The 16,834-nt window shown below is 44.2% G+C and overlaps 1 protein-coding gene across 11 annotated transcripts in view; it reads right to left on the bottom strand.

Annotated features, from left to right (window-relative positions):
• Positions 1-16,834, bottom strand: part of NFX1 (nuclear transcription factor, X-box binding 1) — a 105,506-nt gene that overhangs the window by 24,148 nt on the left and 64,524 nt on the right. For 3 of the 11 annotated variants that reach the window (XM_073805653.1, XM_019934948.3, XM_033857982.2), the window contains 9 exons: positions 15,266-15,496; positions 14,300-14,373; positions 13,389-13,490; positions 12,784-12,825; positions 7,472-7,570; positions 6,767-6,833; positions 5,520-5,665; positions 4,738-4,842; positions 3,243-3,518 (listed from right to left, as the gene is read on the bottom strand). In XM_073805653.1, the coding sequence (XP_073661754.1) occupies positions 3,446-3,518; positions 4,738-4,842; positions 5,520-5,665; positions 6,767-6,833; positions 7,472-7,570; positions 12,784-12,825; positions 13,389-13,490; positions 14,300-14,373; positions 15,266-15,496 (939 nt within the window). In that variant the 3' untranslated portion in view covers positions 3,243-3,445. Of the gene's footprint in view, positions 1-1,662; positions 2,576-3,242; positions 3,519-4,737; positions 4,843-5,519; positions 5,666-6,689; positions 6,834-7,471; positions 7,571-12,783; positions 12,826-13,388; positions 13,491-14,299; positions 14,374-15,265; positions 15,497-16,834 lie in introns of those variants that run through there. The other 8 variants (XR_012332233.1, XR_012332231.1, XR_012332235.1 and 5 more) reach the window with 6 other exon arrangements.

Raw genomic sequence — 16,834 nt, forward strand, 5'->3', positions numbered from 1 at the left:
TGTGGGGAGTTTGGGAGGTAGAACTTTCCCGATGGCTGTGGCAGGTGTGTGAGTGAGGGGACCGATGAAGAAGGCAGGTCTGTGAAGGGGAAGGAGCTCTGGCCTGGCCTGGCCATCCCTCCCCAGTTCTGGAAGAGGAGGCACACCGGCAGGTTTTCCTTAGAGAACAAAATCTCCAGGCTCTCAGGCATGAAGCAAGGCGGGCACCACATGGGAAGGACTCCCTAAACTTCAGGATCCACTGTTTGAGACTCTGCACCTCCCCCACAAGACTGACATTCCTTCTTCCCCTCCCCTGGCCTCTTCCGCGGCCTGGCCAGGCCCTGTCCAGGACAGGATCCAGATCGGCTTCACACAGACCCTGCAATTAGGAGGGCTGCTTTCATCTCCTTCCCGCACACAACCTTCCACCACACGCCAGACTGTACTGCTGTTGAGAGGAGCCAGCCCTGCTAGACAAGCCAGAGGGAATGCCAGAGTTAAGAACTTGGCCTCTGGAAAGCTCTGGCCCCATGAAGAAACTCCTGTTGGAGGAGACTGTGGGGCTGGAGGGGTGGGAAGATACCACCAGATTCTTAGGGAGCAAAAGTAGGGTCCTGATGCCCACTGGCTCCCTCCATGTAAGGGGTGGAGGTGTCTTTCCCTTTAGCCCACACTAAATGTAATTTACTTTGATGGGTAAAATTTTGTCTAAGGCCACTGCTTAGTGAAGAATCCACCAAACACATGAGAAACAGCTTCCCCTCGCTGAGGGGTCTGAGGTCCCTTTGGTGATCCAAGGGGAGTAGCTCCCTGCTAAACCCGGCAGCCTAGCCTACCTCCTGGATCTCCTGAACCTCTTCCCTCTTTGCAGCACCAACTCCCACCACCCTCTTCCTCTCACTTGGATCACTCTGGCAGCTCTTGCCTGGGTCTCTTGCCTCAAAGTTAGCCCTCCAATCCCTTTTACACACTCTGCCTGAGTAACAGCTCTAGGAACAGGGTGGGCAAACTAAGGTCATGGCCAAATCTAGCCTGTTTTTGAACAACCCACAAGCTAAGAATTTTTTTCTTTAATTTCTAAAAGGTTGGAAAAAATAAAATTATTATTTTGAGACATGTAAAAATTCTATGAAATTCCGATTTGGTGTCTATAAAAATGTTATTACAACAGAGTCATGCTCATCCCCTCATGTACTGTCTGGGGCTGTGTTCACACGACGGTGGCAGAGTTGGGTAGCCACAACATAAAGTCTAAAGTATCTGGCCCTTTACAGAAAACCTTTGCCAACTCCTATCCTAGGTCATCAATCCAGCCATGCTGCTCTCTGCTTAGGATCCTTCAGTGGCTCCCTGTGGCTCTCTACAAACTGACCCCTGTCTACCTCTCCAGCTTAACAACTGTCTCTCCAGTTGTCTGCCCACTCTGGACAACTAATCCTTCCTCAAACCTCCCACAAACCACAGCCCTGGGCTTGTCTCATGCCTTTTACCTTTACTCAGCATGCCTCTCTCCTCCAAATGGCAGTCTACCATCTCAAGACTCAGCTCAAATGCTTCCTTCTGTTTTTGTTCCCCATCCAGGGGTCCTTCCCCTAAGCATGAGGGCTAATCCGTTCCTAGCATGCCACAAAAAAATCTTGGTATAGCCCTTCAGCTTTTAATAAACAGACTAATGACCTATTTGTGCCAGTCCAAACAATTTCATTTTATTTGTTCAGGTATGTGTCCCCCACTGGATTACTAACTGTAAAAGAACAGGCCATGTCCATTTCCCACAGCCCTAGCACATGCTGGCATGGGTAGGATGCAAGTATTCACCAGAAGTGGCCTGCTTAGCATTCTAATTTTTCACTTGGCTGGCATTATGTAGAAAGAAGATGCCTATATATTTTCCAGCTACTCTAAACTTTCAGCACCTATAACAGACCAGGCACCTCCATGTACGTTATCTCATTTAATCCTCACAACCCTGGTGAGTTAGGTGATATCTCCACTCCACCAGGCAGCAGCAAGCTGTTACGTGGCAGAGCTGGAATCTGAGATCAGGTCTCCTGCTTCCTGCTGATTTTGAGATGCTCTCAATGTACAGTTCACCCACTGAACTCACTGCTTGAAAGAAGCAACAGATGCTCATGAGCTTCCTGTTGGGTGTGGTGCCACTGACCCTCTACTAAACGGGCTCAGATAGAGGTGGTTTTGTCTCTGCCCCCCAGTCACCTGTTCCCATTGCTGTACATCATGTCCTTCAAGGCAGATCATCTGGGTCAGGACCAAAGGGCAGCCCTGCTCTTCCTAGTAAAATTAAGTGCCAGGCTTGTGATGTCACTTCTCAATTCTCCTTCTGTTGCTCTGGGGCTTGTGGCTTGCTCTGGAGCAGAAGGAAGTTGTTGGAAGTCTGGCCTCCATGCTGGAGAAGTGCCAATGCAGAGAGCCAAACTAATGTAACTATTGATGTACCTGCCTTAAAAGGAGCCTGAAGAATGCCTCCAGTGGGCTGCTGGCATAAGCCCTGGACTGTCCACATGGTTTTTTGAATATTCAAACAGAGGTCCAGAGCTCAGAGACAGGGAAAGCCAATACGGCTGCTGCAGGCCTGGGAGAAAGCAACAGAGGAAAGGTAAGTGTCCCAGAGACTCTTTCTCAACCAGAGAGAAGGGGTTAGGGCTGCACTGGTCAGTACACAGAGGCTGCAGTGTGAACCTGGGAGAAGGAGGAGCTGCTCTATGTCCTCCACCACCACAATGGATAGGCTAACCTGTCTGTCACCACACAGGCTCAGCGATGTGCTATGAGAGGCCCTCCCCCGGACTCCAGAAGATGGAATTCTGTAAAGTCACCCGACCCTTCTCCTAGGTCTGTAACTGATGGTACTGAGGACCACTAAAATAAGTTCAGCTAGGTAGGCCTACAAGAATTTTTGACAAAAGACTCAGCTAAGACAGCTGGGTTTAACCACATGTGTGATTCCAGCTGTGGTGTACCAATTCAGTGTTTGGCATTTTGGATTGAGAAGTTAGCCTATGTCTTTCCAAAGATAGCGATCACTTCGGATTAAAAAAACGAGGTGCACCTGATGCTGCAGGCATTTTCAGGAGGAGGATGGATAACTGGGACAACTGAGACCATGACTAAGTGACATTTTCAGGCTAAAATTCTGGTTTGACTAAATCAAGCCCCATATTCCCCCAACCATCAGGGCGATCACGGTGGTGGTGTGAGGAGCCTCTGCAAATACGACTGAATCACTAGTGACCGTCCAGTGAGAGACATACTGAAATACTTTATACAGACAGAAGAGAGGACACGGGGATTTCTGACACACTCATGCTTTGGATGTATCAGTTCAAGACAGTATGTGAGCTCTGAGTCCACCAGGCAGTTGGGAACAAACATGATCAATCTGCTGGCAAACGAGTCTCCACCCCACCTAATCATTCTTTTTTCTAAGTGCATCTTGATCGCCTCAGTCCTGGACATCAAAGTAGTCAATTACTGGCTCCTTGGCTATTTTCTGTAAATTACTGCTCCCAAGATTCCTGAAAAGCAAACACAGAATGATCAATCTTTTCTTGCTTGGGGGAAACAGATTCAGGTCTTGGAAAGTTCAGGATCAGCTGGTTTACCATGTGTGAAGCTTTGATAAGACAGTGGGGTCCACATGAGCTGGTAACTGTTGAAATTTGGTGATGGGCACACAGGGGTTTATATTAATATATTAATACCATTCTCTCTACTCTAAAAATTTTCCACAATTAAGTCTTACAAAAAAAAATACAGCAAGCAAAGGAAAAAAAAAGATAGCATGTCATAAACAGGCCCGTAACTTTACGTCCCCCAGGTGGTACTGGACACAGCTGTGGAGTAACATGAGGAAACGCAGCTTGTGCTGCTGGGAGTCCAGGCTGCCTGCTTCCAGGGCTAGAGCAGGGCTGGTGCTGGGGAGCTACACGGCCCCAGGTGCTCCTGGCTGAGGCTGTGCCCAATGGGCAACACCTAGTTGTCCCGTCCAGTTCCAGGGGAACACTGATGGCTAGGACGCTCATGGTGACCTTGCAAACTTCCCTACCCAGAGGTTCTGTGTAGGAGGTACTCCTAGGCTTCTGTGTGGAAGGCCAGAACAGGAGGAGGGACCCCACTGTGTTTCCCAGCAACTTCCAGCAGTGTGGCCTTGTCACAGCAGGGCAGCTGGCCCCCTCCTGGGAAGGGAGAGGAAAGGAAGGAGGGATGAAGACCCTCTCTGCTCCTGTCTGAGAAAACACCTGCCAGATTTGCTGCTTGCCAATGTGGTTTTCTTTTCTCCTTAAATCACAAACATATGTTTTTGTTGTAAAAATGCTTCAAACCATATATAAGTAGACAGAGCAAAACATGAAAGTTCCCCCCTTCACTGTCAGCTCCCCGCTAGAATCCCACTTCCATCTCCAGAGTAACTGTTGTGGACCACATGATGTTCCTAAATCATCTGGTGTGACAGACTGAATCCATTTCCCAGTGTCACCACCTACACTGTGGAAATTATGGCCAGTGACTGTGCTCCCTGGAGGGGAAGTGGGCATTACAAACATCAGACTTGGGACCCCTCTGGAATGAACATATGTGTCTGACATCTCAGTCAAACCTTATATATCTGAACACAGCACCCCAAAGCCAGGCCCAAGGAGGCCGCCAATGGCTGGTGCAGCCCAGGGCAGTTCAGCCCCTGCTGGCTTCTCTGAACAGACAGGGCTCTTTGGAAAGCAGCTGAAGAACCCTTACTTGTCTGTCTGATGTCTGTGATGAGGAATCGGTGGTGGAGGCCGTGACTGTATCTCCTTTTCAAGTACACCTGTCAGCGTGGTAGGAGGACATATAGACTTCCCTCTGATAAAAGTAAAAACACAAAGTATTGAAAAGTTAGAACTGTCTGTGGAGAGAGGCAGACAGCTGGAAATCCAGTCCGAGACTTTCACTGTGACGCTGCGGAGCACTCTCTGATATGACCCGTCTCCTCTCAGGCATGATCAACTTTGTTTAACCCTTGTCCCTTTCACCCACCTCTGCTGGGCCTGCTACCTGCTTCCTCTCATCTCACACTTGAGTTTTCTTTGTTGGGAGGTTCTTCCGACTCCCTCTGGTTCTGACAGTGATCTTAGGTCCTACTGTCCCCTCCTGGCCCACACTACTGCCTTGGTTTCCTCTAATGGCAAACACTGTTTACAGAGGATGCCTTGAGTCACAGGTCAGCATTCTTCCTGTTTCCATCATGCAAGGAGGACACAAGGGAAAAAGGGACAGATGTGATGGGCAGGTACCCACTCCAGGCCCTCAGGGTCTGACGTGGATTGTATCCTTTAGGTGTGTCTGGCCTGAGGACTGAAGCATGGGCTTTACTTTCTGGTTTGGACCTTTAGATCAGTCAGAATGGCTGGCCCAGAGGCAGACTTTCCACCTCATCTTCCAAGGAAGGAAGTAAGGAAAGCAAATATTGGCCAGCCCTGTTTCCCAGGTCCAGCTTGCTCCACCGAGCAGTTCCTTCTGTAATGGCAGGATTCACCCACCTGACCGCAGTGACCACGACGTTGCGCTTCGGTTCACTGTCATAGCTCACGCTCTCCAGGCCGTACACCTGGGCCAGGTCGTGGATGATCCGGCGGTGGTCTCTGTTCATGGGAGGGAAGCAGTGGCTCTTCTTACTATTCTTTCCCTGTATTGAGGGAAAAGATGACTGATTGATAAAAATCATCTTGAAAACAGGATATGTCCACAGAGGTCCTTCCCACCATCCCAGAACAGCCTGGGTCAATAAAGAGACAGCTGAGTTTTGGAGGCCCACAGCACACAGCATTTCACTGACTGCTAAGCAAGCCGAGGCTGTGGGAGGATGAGGGCTGATGCACTTCCTTCATCTCCTCTGTGAGCCACAGGGTAGCAGTTGGCCGGGGTTAGAGGAACAGAAGGCAAGTAAACTGAGACTTACACGGACAGTGCAATGGTTCCTCCTGTGGGGCCCGTAACTGGGGAGTGAGTGATGTTCCCAAGAAATGACTAAATAAATTGAAGACTTATAAACAAGAAAATCTCACTTCCTATAAAAAGTACATTCTACGCTAAAAATCACGAGTGTACAGATACAGACACGCAAGCACAGAAATACATTTGCTCAGGCTTCCTAATTAGGAGGGGAACAATGGTCCCATTTTCTCCTCTGTGTTAGTATCCTGCTGGGAAGTGGGAACAGAAAGGAAGGGGATGAGGGGATGGCGGGAAGGAAACCCATCTTCACAAGATGTGGAGCTAAAGTAGCCACCTTGCCCTCACCCACAGGCCCCTGAATGAAGAGGGAGCCACCGAGGGGCTGGCTGCCTCCAGGACAGCTTCACTCTCTTAAAGGAGTCTGTGCCACTACCCATTCAACTTTTCATCCTCGCCCAACGGTTTCTCTCCTGCCTTTGGGGCACTAAGAACCAGTGTGTCCCATTATACAACAGCCCTTCAGAGATCTGAGGACCGAGCATGTCTTCCTAAGTATCCCTACTGAATCTCCTTCGTCCAGAGTTTCTTCACCCATTCTTAGGCACAGAGCTAGGATTTTTATTTACATTTAATATTATTGCAGGTATCTTTTCTGAACCAGGACAGGGTTTCCATGGATGTTATAATGGATGGGCTTTTGGGAAAGATAAGGATCCTCAAGGCAGCTGTGACTTTTTCCTGTAACTACTTTATACCGACAGTGTTTCTGGGACTTGACTTTTTTATCAAGCTGGCCTTAGAGACATGTACAGCTGGATGTTTTGACTTCAACCTTATTCACGGCCTCCACAAGGGCTTCCATTTCCTTCTCAATGTCACTGACAAACTTTAAGTCCTTCCTGAAATGAGAAATAACCACAGTTAATTTCATTTGTTTCTGATCTTCTGAGAATCCCTTCTACCCACCCTCTGCCTGTAAAGTGCAGGCAGTGGACAATGTGGGCAGAAAACCTGCAGAGGTCAGGAACTGTCAGATAACAGAAGGTTGAATGTGATGGAACAAAGGAAGAGAAAGTAAGAAATCAAATATGAGAAAAGGGAAGATGGAAGGAGAACTAGCCACCAGAAGGCCAGGAGACTGGAGGAAAATGAGACTTTTTACCACCCAAGTGAGGACCACCCATGTGATTAAGACCTGGGCACACAGAGGTGGAATGTAACCAGAGATCCTTCAATTCAGGCTAGTCCAGCCCTTGGGGGGCCCCGACTCCCACCACAGGGCCCAAACACACACACACACACACACACACACACTCTTTCTCCCACCCCCCCCCCCCACACACACTCTTTCTCCCCAAGTTCAATTCTTCAATGGGACAGTTCTGAGAGACCAAGAGAAGGATTTTTATTAAATATCATATAATCCCTTATAGATATATAAACTGGCTCAATCACAGAGGACTGCATATTAGTTACTACATCTTAAAAGATCACTCTGGTAAGCCACAATTAAGAAAGTAGGTAACAACTTACATACCTAGCATCTTCTTTCAAACTGTCACTGAATTTTGACCCTGAAGAACGTACGTTGAAAGGATCAGAATCATCACTGATATGAAATGCCTCTGCTAACCGCCTGAAAGTGAGAGAGAAGTAAGTAAATGAAAGGAAAGGAGGGGGAGGAAAACTATCTCATAGTAACAGAGTGCCCCCCAGGTCCTAAATTCTTTATACATTAATGATCTCATTTCAATAAACCTAATTATTAAGGAGAATAAGAACAACTTGGGACAAGATATTGAATTGTCTTCAAAGAACAAAAAAAATAAGACAGATCTAGATGGTTCTGAGCAAGCTGTAGGCTGACACTGGGGACTTAGATTGTTAGGTGAAGAGAAGGCTGAGGGAGGGAAAGCACTGGGGATGGTCAATGGGGGATGACTTCCTTTGAGGTTTCACCTAAACATCAGATACATAGACAGATAATATTAAAGTTAATATCACTTTAGAAAATAAAGAATTGCATTTACAACATAAGCTCTGCGTTACTTTTAATGTATTTCCTTTCAGATTTTTCCTCTGTAATTTTAAGTAGTTGCAATCAGTGTATATAAAACTTTGAATCTTTTTTCACCTTATTATTATATGATTAGCATTTCTCATATTACTATTTGATTTTCACACTCCCTGTATTAATAGCTGCATAATCTTCTAATTATATATATCCCCCAATTTACTTAAACAGTCCCCATTTAGGTTTCTTTTGTTTGTTTTTTCTTGTTTTGCTCTTTTTCTTTTTTCATTTTTTAAAAATTTATTAAAAAAGTTTTTTTTATATCCCATTTAGGTTTCTTCAACAGTTCTCCAGCTTCTCAATATTATAAGTAACACAATATCTCTGAACAAAAAGCTTTTGAGATTATTTTTCTGGAAAATGTTTCCAAGGTGTGGGATAACTGGGTTAAATGGTATGGACATCAGACCCTTGATATCGTGGTCTAAGGGCTCCACAGTGCTGCTTCTGTTTTGACCAGCAGTATGTGAGTTTCGTGGCACCTCACCAACATCCAGGTATATATGTCGGGGTTTTTTTGTTTGTTTGTTTATTTTTAAAGATAGATAAAATTGAGCTTAGCACTTAGTACAGTTTTCTTTTACACAGAGATAGGGGTCTCTTACATGCTTCATGCCCATAAGAATTTGGTTTACTGTTGCTAGATTTTCTAATTTTTTAAGGTTTAATTTTCAAATTTTTAAGAATTCCTAAGGGGGAGATATTTCGATGTTTTGATTAGTTGGCCACTAATTCAAACACAAACACCAATAAAACATGTCTGTGGGATGAATATGGCCAGCCAGTTTTTCATTTTTGCAATGGAGCATATATTTGCAACTTTATTTATCTATCTATTTTTTATTTTGGCTGTGCTGGGTCTTCGTTGCTGGCTTCTCTCTAGTTGCAGCACACAGGCTCCAGAGCACGCGGGCTCAGTAGCTGTGGTGCGTGGGCTCCAAAGCACACGGGCTCAGTAGTTGCAGTGCGCGGGCTTCTCTCTAGCTGCGGCATGTGGGTTTAGTTGCCCCACGGCGTGTGGGAATCTTAGTTCCCCAACCAGGGATTGAACCCATGTTCCCTGGATTGGAAGGCGGGTTCTTAACCACAGGACTACCAGGGAGGTCCCTATTTGCAAGTTTAGATGGTATTCTCAATTCACATTTTTTTTTCCCTTAGGTCTGTGAGTATTTAAGAAAGAATCCTTACATAAAGGGTCATTATGTCATCATTCAAAGATCGAGGAGAAATTCAAAAGGCTTTCAGAAATAGCTAGTTCTAATCAATAACTGACATTTGCCGAGCATCTACTATGGTTTAGGCTTGTGCCAAGAGTTTTATGTATATCTTCCTTAATTTTAATGTATAATCCTCATAACAACTCAGGGAGGTAGGTACTATTATTGTCACCATTTCCCCAAATATTTAAGAAAATTAAGGCTTGGAGAAAGAATGTGATTTGCCCATGGTCACATTGCTAACTGATTTGTGAAGCCAGGATTCAAATCTGGGCAATCTAAGCTAGAGCTCTGGCTGGCTCTAACTACCATGAAATACTGTCTCAACTAAACAAAGGTGCATTTCCATGTTTTTGAGACCTTCTGTGTATTCACCACAGCATTTCTGAATATTTAGGACTCTTAGTTCACATTTTGGAGTGCAGAACAATGTTACAGTCCTTAAGGGACAAGAGTTTTGAATAGCAGTTATTACAAAGTTACCATAAGGGTCAAACCAAGGGAAATTTGGGCAGTGCTATTAATCATCATATTATCTTCTATATATTTAGCCACCTAAAGAGGTATTGTTAACAACTGTTGAAGGTCAAACTTCTAGGTAAAACAAGACTGCACTTTGTCTGCATTTGTCTGTTTCTGCTTAACTTTTTATCTTCAAAAATTTTCAAAGAAAGATAAGTTACAAGAATATCACAATGAACGCCCACATACTCTTCAGCTAAATTCTCTAAATGTTAATATTTTCACAGAGCTATACCTTTAATCTTTGTTGGAACAAGAAAGTTTGCCAGTCATTGAATAAATGTCCCTTAATCTGATAAGGAGTATATTCAAATAACTTACAGCAAACACCATACATAGTGGTGAAATACTTAAAACTTTCCCTATGAGACTGGAGATAAGTTAGAAATGCCTATTATCACCACCCTTCATTCAACACTGTACTGGAGGACGGCCCTGGTGGCACAGTGGTTAAGAATCTGCCTGCCAATGCAGGGAACACAGGTTCGAGCCCTGGTCCGGGAAGATCCCACATGCCACAGAGCAACTAAGCCCGTGCACCGCAACTACTGAGCCTGTGCTCTAGAGCCCCTGAGCCACAAGTACTGAGCCCACGTGCCACAAGTACTGAAGCCCACATGCTTAGAGCCCATGCTCCACAAGAGAAGCCACCACAATTAGAAGCCCGCGCACCGCAATGAAAGTAGCCCCCGCTCACCGCAACTAGAGAAAGCCTGCGCGCAGCAATGAAGACCCAATGCGGCCAAAAAATAAATAAATAAAATCAATCAATTAACAAACAAACAAACAAAAAAACACTGTACTGGAGGCCTAGCCAGTGCAATAAGGCAAGAAAAAGATAAAAGTTAAGAATTAGAAAGAAATTAGAAGAGGACATGATTGTGTACATGCAAAATCTAAAAGAAGCTAAACTGTTAGAAATAAGTAATTTAGCAAGGTTGTGAATACAGGTCAACAAATATCAACTGTATTCCTATATGCCAGCAACAAGCAATTAGAGAATTAAATTTTAAAAGTGATACAAGAAAAAATACCAGTTATAATAGCATCAAAATACATCAAATAGCAAGGAACTAAAATCTACTGAAAAATGTACAAAATCTATATAAAGAAAACTATAAAATATCATTGAGAGAAAACATGACTAAATAGAAGGATATACTTTGCTCATGGATTAGAGGCCTCAATATTATAAAGATCTCAAATCTCTCCAAACTGAACTATAAATTAAATACCAGCTCAATCAAAATCCCAGTATTTTCTTTTTTTTTTTGCAAATATTGATAAGCTATTTCTAAAATTTAAATGGACATGCAAATGGCCAAGAACAGCCAAGACAATCTTGGAGAAAGACCATGTTTGAAGAGACATGCTACTAGTTATAAAGGTACAGTAATTAAGATAATGTGATACAAGCGCAATGGAATAGAATGAGCTCAGAAGTAACCCATACACAATATGAATACTTGATTTAAGACAAAGGTGGCACCGCCACCTTTCCCAGATCACTGGGAAAAGGATTTCTTGATAAATGATGTTGGTCAAATGAATATTTGTATGGAATCATGAACCCTCCTTATACCATTCTTAGAAAAAAAAAAAAAAATTGGTCCAGGTCAACTGTAGATCTAAACGTGCAAGGTAAAATAAGGCTCCTAGATAATAACACAGAATATCATCACGACCTCAGGATAGGTAAATATTTCTTAAACAAGACATAAAAAGTACTATTCACTAAGGAAAAGACTGATAAACTGGACTACATTAAAATTAGAAACTTCCGTTTATCAAGACACCAGTTACAGAGTGAAAAGTGAAGGCACGGAGTGTGAGGAAAACAATATATAAAACAAAGGACTCATATCCAAAATATATACAGAATTCCTAGTAATCAATATGAAAAAGACAGATGATACAATTAAAAAAATAAGCAAAGACCTGAATAGGTACTTCACAAAAGAGGATATCCAAATGGCCAACAAACATATGAAAAGGTGTTCAACCTCACCAGTCATCAGACAAATATAAATTAGAAGCTCAATGATATCCAGTTATACATCTACAAAAATGGATTAAAATGAGAAAGACTGACAATTCCAAGGGCTGACACAAACAGAGAGCAACGGAAAATATGACCCTGCTCGTGGGAGCGTACCTGGTACAACCATTTTGGACACTGTTCGGCAGAATCAATTAAAGCTGAAAATATGCATACCCTATTAATCAGCAATTCTACTCCTGAGTTTATATCCAACAGAGATGAGTACATATATATAGCAAGGCAAGTATAAGGATATTCTTAAAAGAGCATTATTTGTAATAGCCCAACACTGATAACAACACATATATCTATAAACTATAGAATAGATAAATGATGATAAATTAACACAATAAAATGTCACGCCAAAATGAAAATTAACAAAATGCTGGTACGTGTAACAACAGGAATGAACGTCACAAATGTAATGAAAGAAACCAGACAAAAATAATACAAACAATATGATTTCATCATTTACATAAAGTCCAAAAGCAGACAAAAATAATCTAAACTGTTAGAAGTCAGGATAGAGGCTATATCTCGGTGGAGTGTAAGAGTGGGTTCTGGTAGTTTTCTATCTCTTGAACTTGGTGCTGATTACACCACTGTATTCCCTTTGCGATGACTCACTCATCACTATAGTTCTGATCTATATGAAGTATATTATACTTCAACGTAACAGTTCATTAAAAGAATTTTAAGCCTCTTGTCTCCATTGGAATCAGGAAGTCTGTCAGTCTCTGAATTAGTATGCTTTGGAGCATGTGATGTTTATACTTGCCTGAAACCACACAAGCTCATGTTTCAGAAATATGCTGAAATCACCTAACTGGTTTATCCTCAGACACTTTGATTCTTGATGACTGAATTTCTCCTGCTCCCCAACAGCAGCAAAAGACTCAGAGCAGGTGCTGAATGAATGCTTGAAGGGTTGCTCCCTCCCACTAATTTCACAGAGCTCAAGGACAATTAGATAAACAGCAGTTGAAACTACTTACTTTCTCCTTTCCAAGGCTGAACACTCCTCATCACACTCCAGCCTTGAGAAGCAAATGAAAAAAAATTAAGTCAGGGTACAAGTTTCACAGCTCCTACTCAGCAATAAGTTCTTAGATGGTCAACCTGGAGACAGAACAGACTGGCCAAAATAATGGCTGGATGGGGTCCTTCTCAAGGACAGGTGTGCAGGCCTCTGAGTTACGGGAGACTAGGAGTTCTCAGAAAGGCTTCAGAGTGTCCCCTGGCTGCTCAGCCCCCAAAAGTTCCCGGCGCCCCCGCAACAACCCCACCTCCCTCTCTCGACACAGCAAACTACTCTGTTCTCTGTTCTCCTGTGGGTTGGAATAGACACGTCAAGGTCTCTGCTTCCTCTGGCTACTGTCTGCAGTGAGGCCCAGAAAAGCTTCCTCTGGTCTTAGCTGTATCCCAAGTAGGACTCACTGCATTGGAGTGGGTGTGGTCTCTTAATATCAGATGTCTGTTGAACACCGACTGTGTGTGCAAGGCTTTCCTGTTGCAGACTGACACAAATGAATGGTTCCTGCCCTTTGGAAATTAAGTCTAATGGGAGAAAGAAGGCACAGCTACACATCTAAAAAATTACCTGGCTTGGTGAATTTCCTTCTTAGTAATTAACTTGCTGATTTCCACTGAATCTCCAAGCTGCATGTCTGTTATTTTGGAGGCCATGGAAATAGCAGCTATTCTGAAGTATATAAAAGAAAGGGAAGATAAAAAAAGAGAAAGGGAAGGAAGGTGTTGCAGTTTCACAAGAACCTCCCCATACCAGGCACAGAGAACACTTCTTTCAAGGCAAATCTACCACTCGACAATCTGTGTGGCCTTGGAAGCCCATCTATTATGAACTATCCACACGTTTATGTGGTATCTCCTCAATTAGATGCTAAGCAGCTCCATAGGAAATGAGGTAATCCATTCCTCAGTACCCCCTTGAGCATCCGGGCCAATGCCAGGCACTCAGTGTGTATTCAAACACAGTCAATCTGATGTCTGCATACTCCTAAAGTCCCATCTCCATGGTGCATCTTTGCATCTATTCGTCCATCCATCCCTAAACACCTCCACTTCTGTACGGTGTGACCACACAGGTCCCAAGATTTCAGGAGGCTGCAAAGACAACTCACAGAACAGTCAGAACCCCCCAGACCACAGCCGGAGCGCAGGACCTGGTCCTGACTGTGCCCCAAGCGGTGGAACGCTGAAGCAATGCACGCAACTTCAGGACATCTTCCCTTCTGATCTCATGGTGTCATAAGACCAAAAGGGAGAGAGACAGGAAGGAGGAGGAGAGGAGAGAAACAAAAAGGTTATTTCACAAATTAAAGTTAGGGAAGGTAAGGTACATAAAGCAGTACTTTCTCTTTTAACCAGAAAAACTAGACTCAAGAAAATGTATTTAAAAATCCTTCCTTAAAAGTTGCAAAGATCCTACAATAGACTCCTGTATACCCTTTATCTAGACCCACCAATTGTTAACATTTAAGTAGCACTAACCTTCGATAAGTACTGGATGCTTCAGAGCAAATCATGATTTCTTTTCTTCGTCCACATTCACACTGCAGCTCTATCTGAAATAAGATTAACATGTAGCAACTTTCAGCCCACGGTAAATATGTGAATGGGCAGGTTTCACTTTTAAAGCCTCTCTCAAATCAAACCACGGCAGAGAATAGAGAGACGGTGAGTGGCTACCCTCCAAGATGGAGGAGCTAACCACACATGCAAACTGACAACGTGGTGGTTCACATGCTAGGAGGGAAGTGTCCAGTTGACAGTGCCCCTTACTGGGAATGACTTCTGTCCTTAATCCTGCCTGAAGGGTCAGGCCTAGAATGAAGTTTTTACCACTGAACCAGAGGTAGACACTTGACCCAGGACCAGCCAAGGTCTAATTGACTCCACTTCATCCCTCTGCTTTCACCTCTTTGGCGGGGAGACCTTGCTTAATCCCTCAGACCAGGTAAGTCCCTCACTCACATGTTCTTGTGGTACCCGCTACAAGGGGGTAACTACTCCTTCACGACATTACCACAGTCACAGTTAATTATCTGAGTAGTTAATTAGTATCTGTCCCTCTAATTAAAGGAACCACGTGTCCACTGTTCACTGGTGGAGCCCCAGCACCTATCACAGCATTACATCTTATATAAAATAGACAATTAAGTATTTGTTGAATAAATGGAGGGGACAATCAGAGTCTCTCTTGAGAATTTGATCGAAGGGAGACAGAAACTGGTCAGGTGGCAGTGGGTACTTTCTGAATTAAAAGACCATCTCAAGCTTGGCAGATAGAAGTCTGTACAATTTACTCCACCCTTCTCTTGTTAACTTAACTTGCAGTTCCTTGCAACCAAAGACCCCTGGTAAGGATGTGTGCCCAGGTGCCACTGTAGGCAGTTCTGGACTCATCAGCAGCCCCAGAACCACAGTCAGTCCCCACCAGGAGCCAGGATTACTCACCTTGGCTTTGCAAGCAGTCACAGGGCAGGGTGAGCTGAGGTGGCAAGGTGCCATACATGGGTGGCCACAGTCAGCTCTGGAGATGGTGCAGGGCTGCTTGCAGACCTCATCCACAAGACACTCTCCTTTGTGACAGAGTCTCTGACACCTGTGCATCCCACACGGTAGCGTGGCACTGCAGGGCAATCCGCAAGAGATATCAACCAGGTGACAAGGGATGTTGCTTCGTAACTAGGAGAGACAGAAGTAGCCAGATTCTCATCTCCATGCAGGATTCAGGGTGGATTTTAACTTCCTACTTAAACATTTCTGAACTTTCAAAAAGAGCAAGTTTTTAAAAAAGTTATTTTTATCTGAAACAAAAATCTGGCTGTTTTTCAAAGTCTGAAAGGTTAGTTTGAAAAGAAAACAAACCTGAACCTTATTTAATAATGCTTGTTATGGGACTTCCCTGGTGGCGCAGTGGTTAAGAATCTGCCTGCCAATGCAGGGAATATGGGTTCAATACCTGGTCCGGGAAGATCCCACGTGCCGCGGAGCAACTAACCCCGTGCACCACAACTACTGAGCCTGCACTCTAGAGCCCACGTGCCACAACTACCGAAGCCCGCGCGCCTAGAGCCTGTGCTCGCAACAAGCCACTGCAGTGAAAAGCCTGCACACCACAACAGAGTAAACCCCACTCGCTGCAACTAAAGAAAGCCTGCGAGCAGCAACAAAGGCCCAATGCAGCCAAAAAAAAAATAATGCTTGTTATGATCTAAAAGGATTTGTTTTAGCAGCCGAGTGTGACTTGCAACATAAACTTCCCAAGGTGGGTAACAAGCATGTGAAACCAGATAACTAGGGAGTTTCTGAAAATTTTATGACTAACTGGGAGGATCAGGTGACCTTTTCCCTTTACAAACAGCTAGGGCACTGAGTTCACAGAAACCCTGGGGGTGGGGGCACCCTTGGCTCATCGTTTCAAGACTGCTTGCAGGGCTGTTTTATGTAATTAATTACTCAACTCTCCTCACATCTCCCAACCCATGATCTCCATAGTTTTAGACAGCTCTGTCATTAAAAAAATTAAGAGGGGCTTCCCTGGTGGCCCAGTGGTTGAGAGTCCGCCTGCCGATGCAGGGGACATGGGTTCGTGCCCTGGTCCGGGAAGATCCCACATGCCGCAGAGCGGCTGGGCCCATGAGCCATGGCCGCTGAGCCTGTGCGTCCGGAGCCTGTGCTCCGCAACGGGAGAGGCCACAACAGTGAGAGGCCTGCGTACCGCAAAAAAAATAAAAATAAAAATTAAGAGGCAACAGGCCGTGGACCAACCAAATCATTTTTTTTTTCTTGAGAAATTGCCTCCATTCAGGATTCTTCACTCCAGGAAAAAGATGCTGGAATTTTATTCCTGTGGAACCAAAGGTTACTCTTACATATTCACTCAAATTCTTTTAAGAACCCTCAAAATGAGGAATATACTTCGGTTCTGGTGACAAACTTGTACTCTTGAAGAGGCCCCCAAAGCCTAGGATGTACATGCTTTGTAATCAGTATTTTGGTAGAATGTAGTTCCCAGTCATT

Source organism: Tursiops truncatus, chromosome 6 (assembly GCF_011762595.2).
Source record: "Tursiops truncatus isolate mTurTru1 chromosome 6, mTurTru1.mat.Y, whole genome shotgun sequence".
In the NCBI taxonomy this organism is placed as follows: Eukaryota; Metazoa; Chordata; class Mammalia; order Artiodactyla; family Delphinidae; genus Tursiops; species Tursiops truncatus.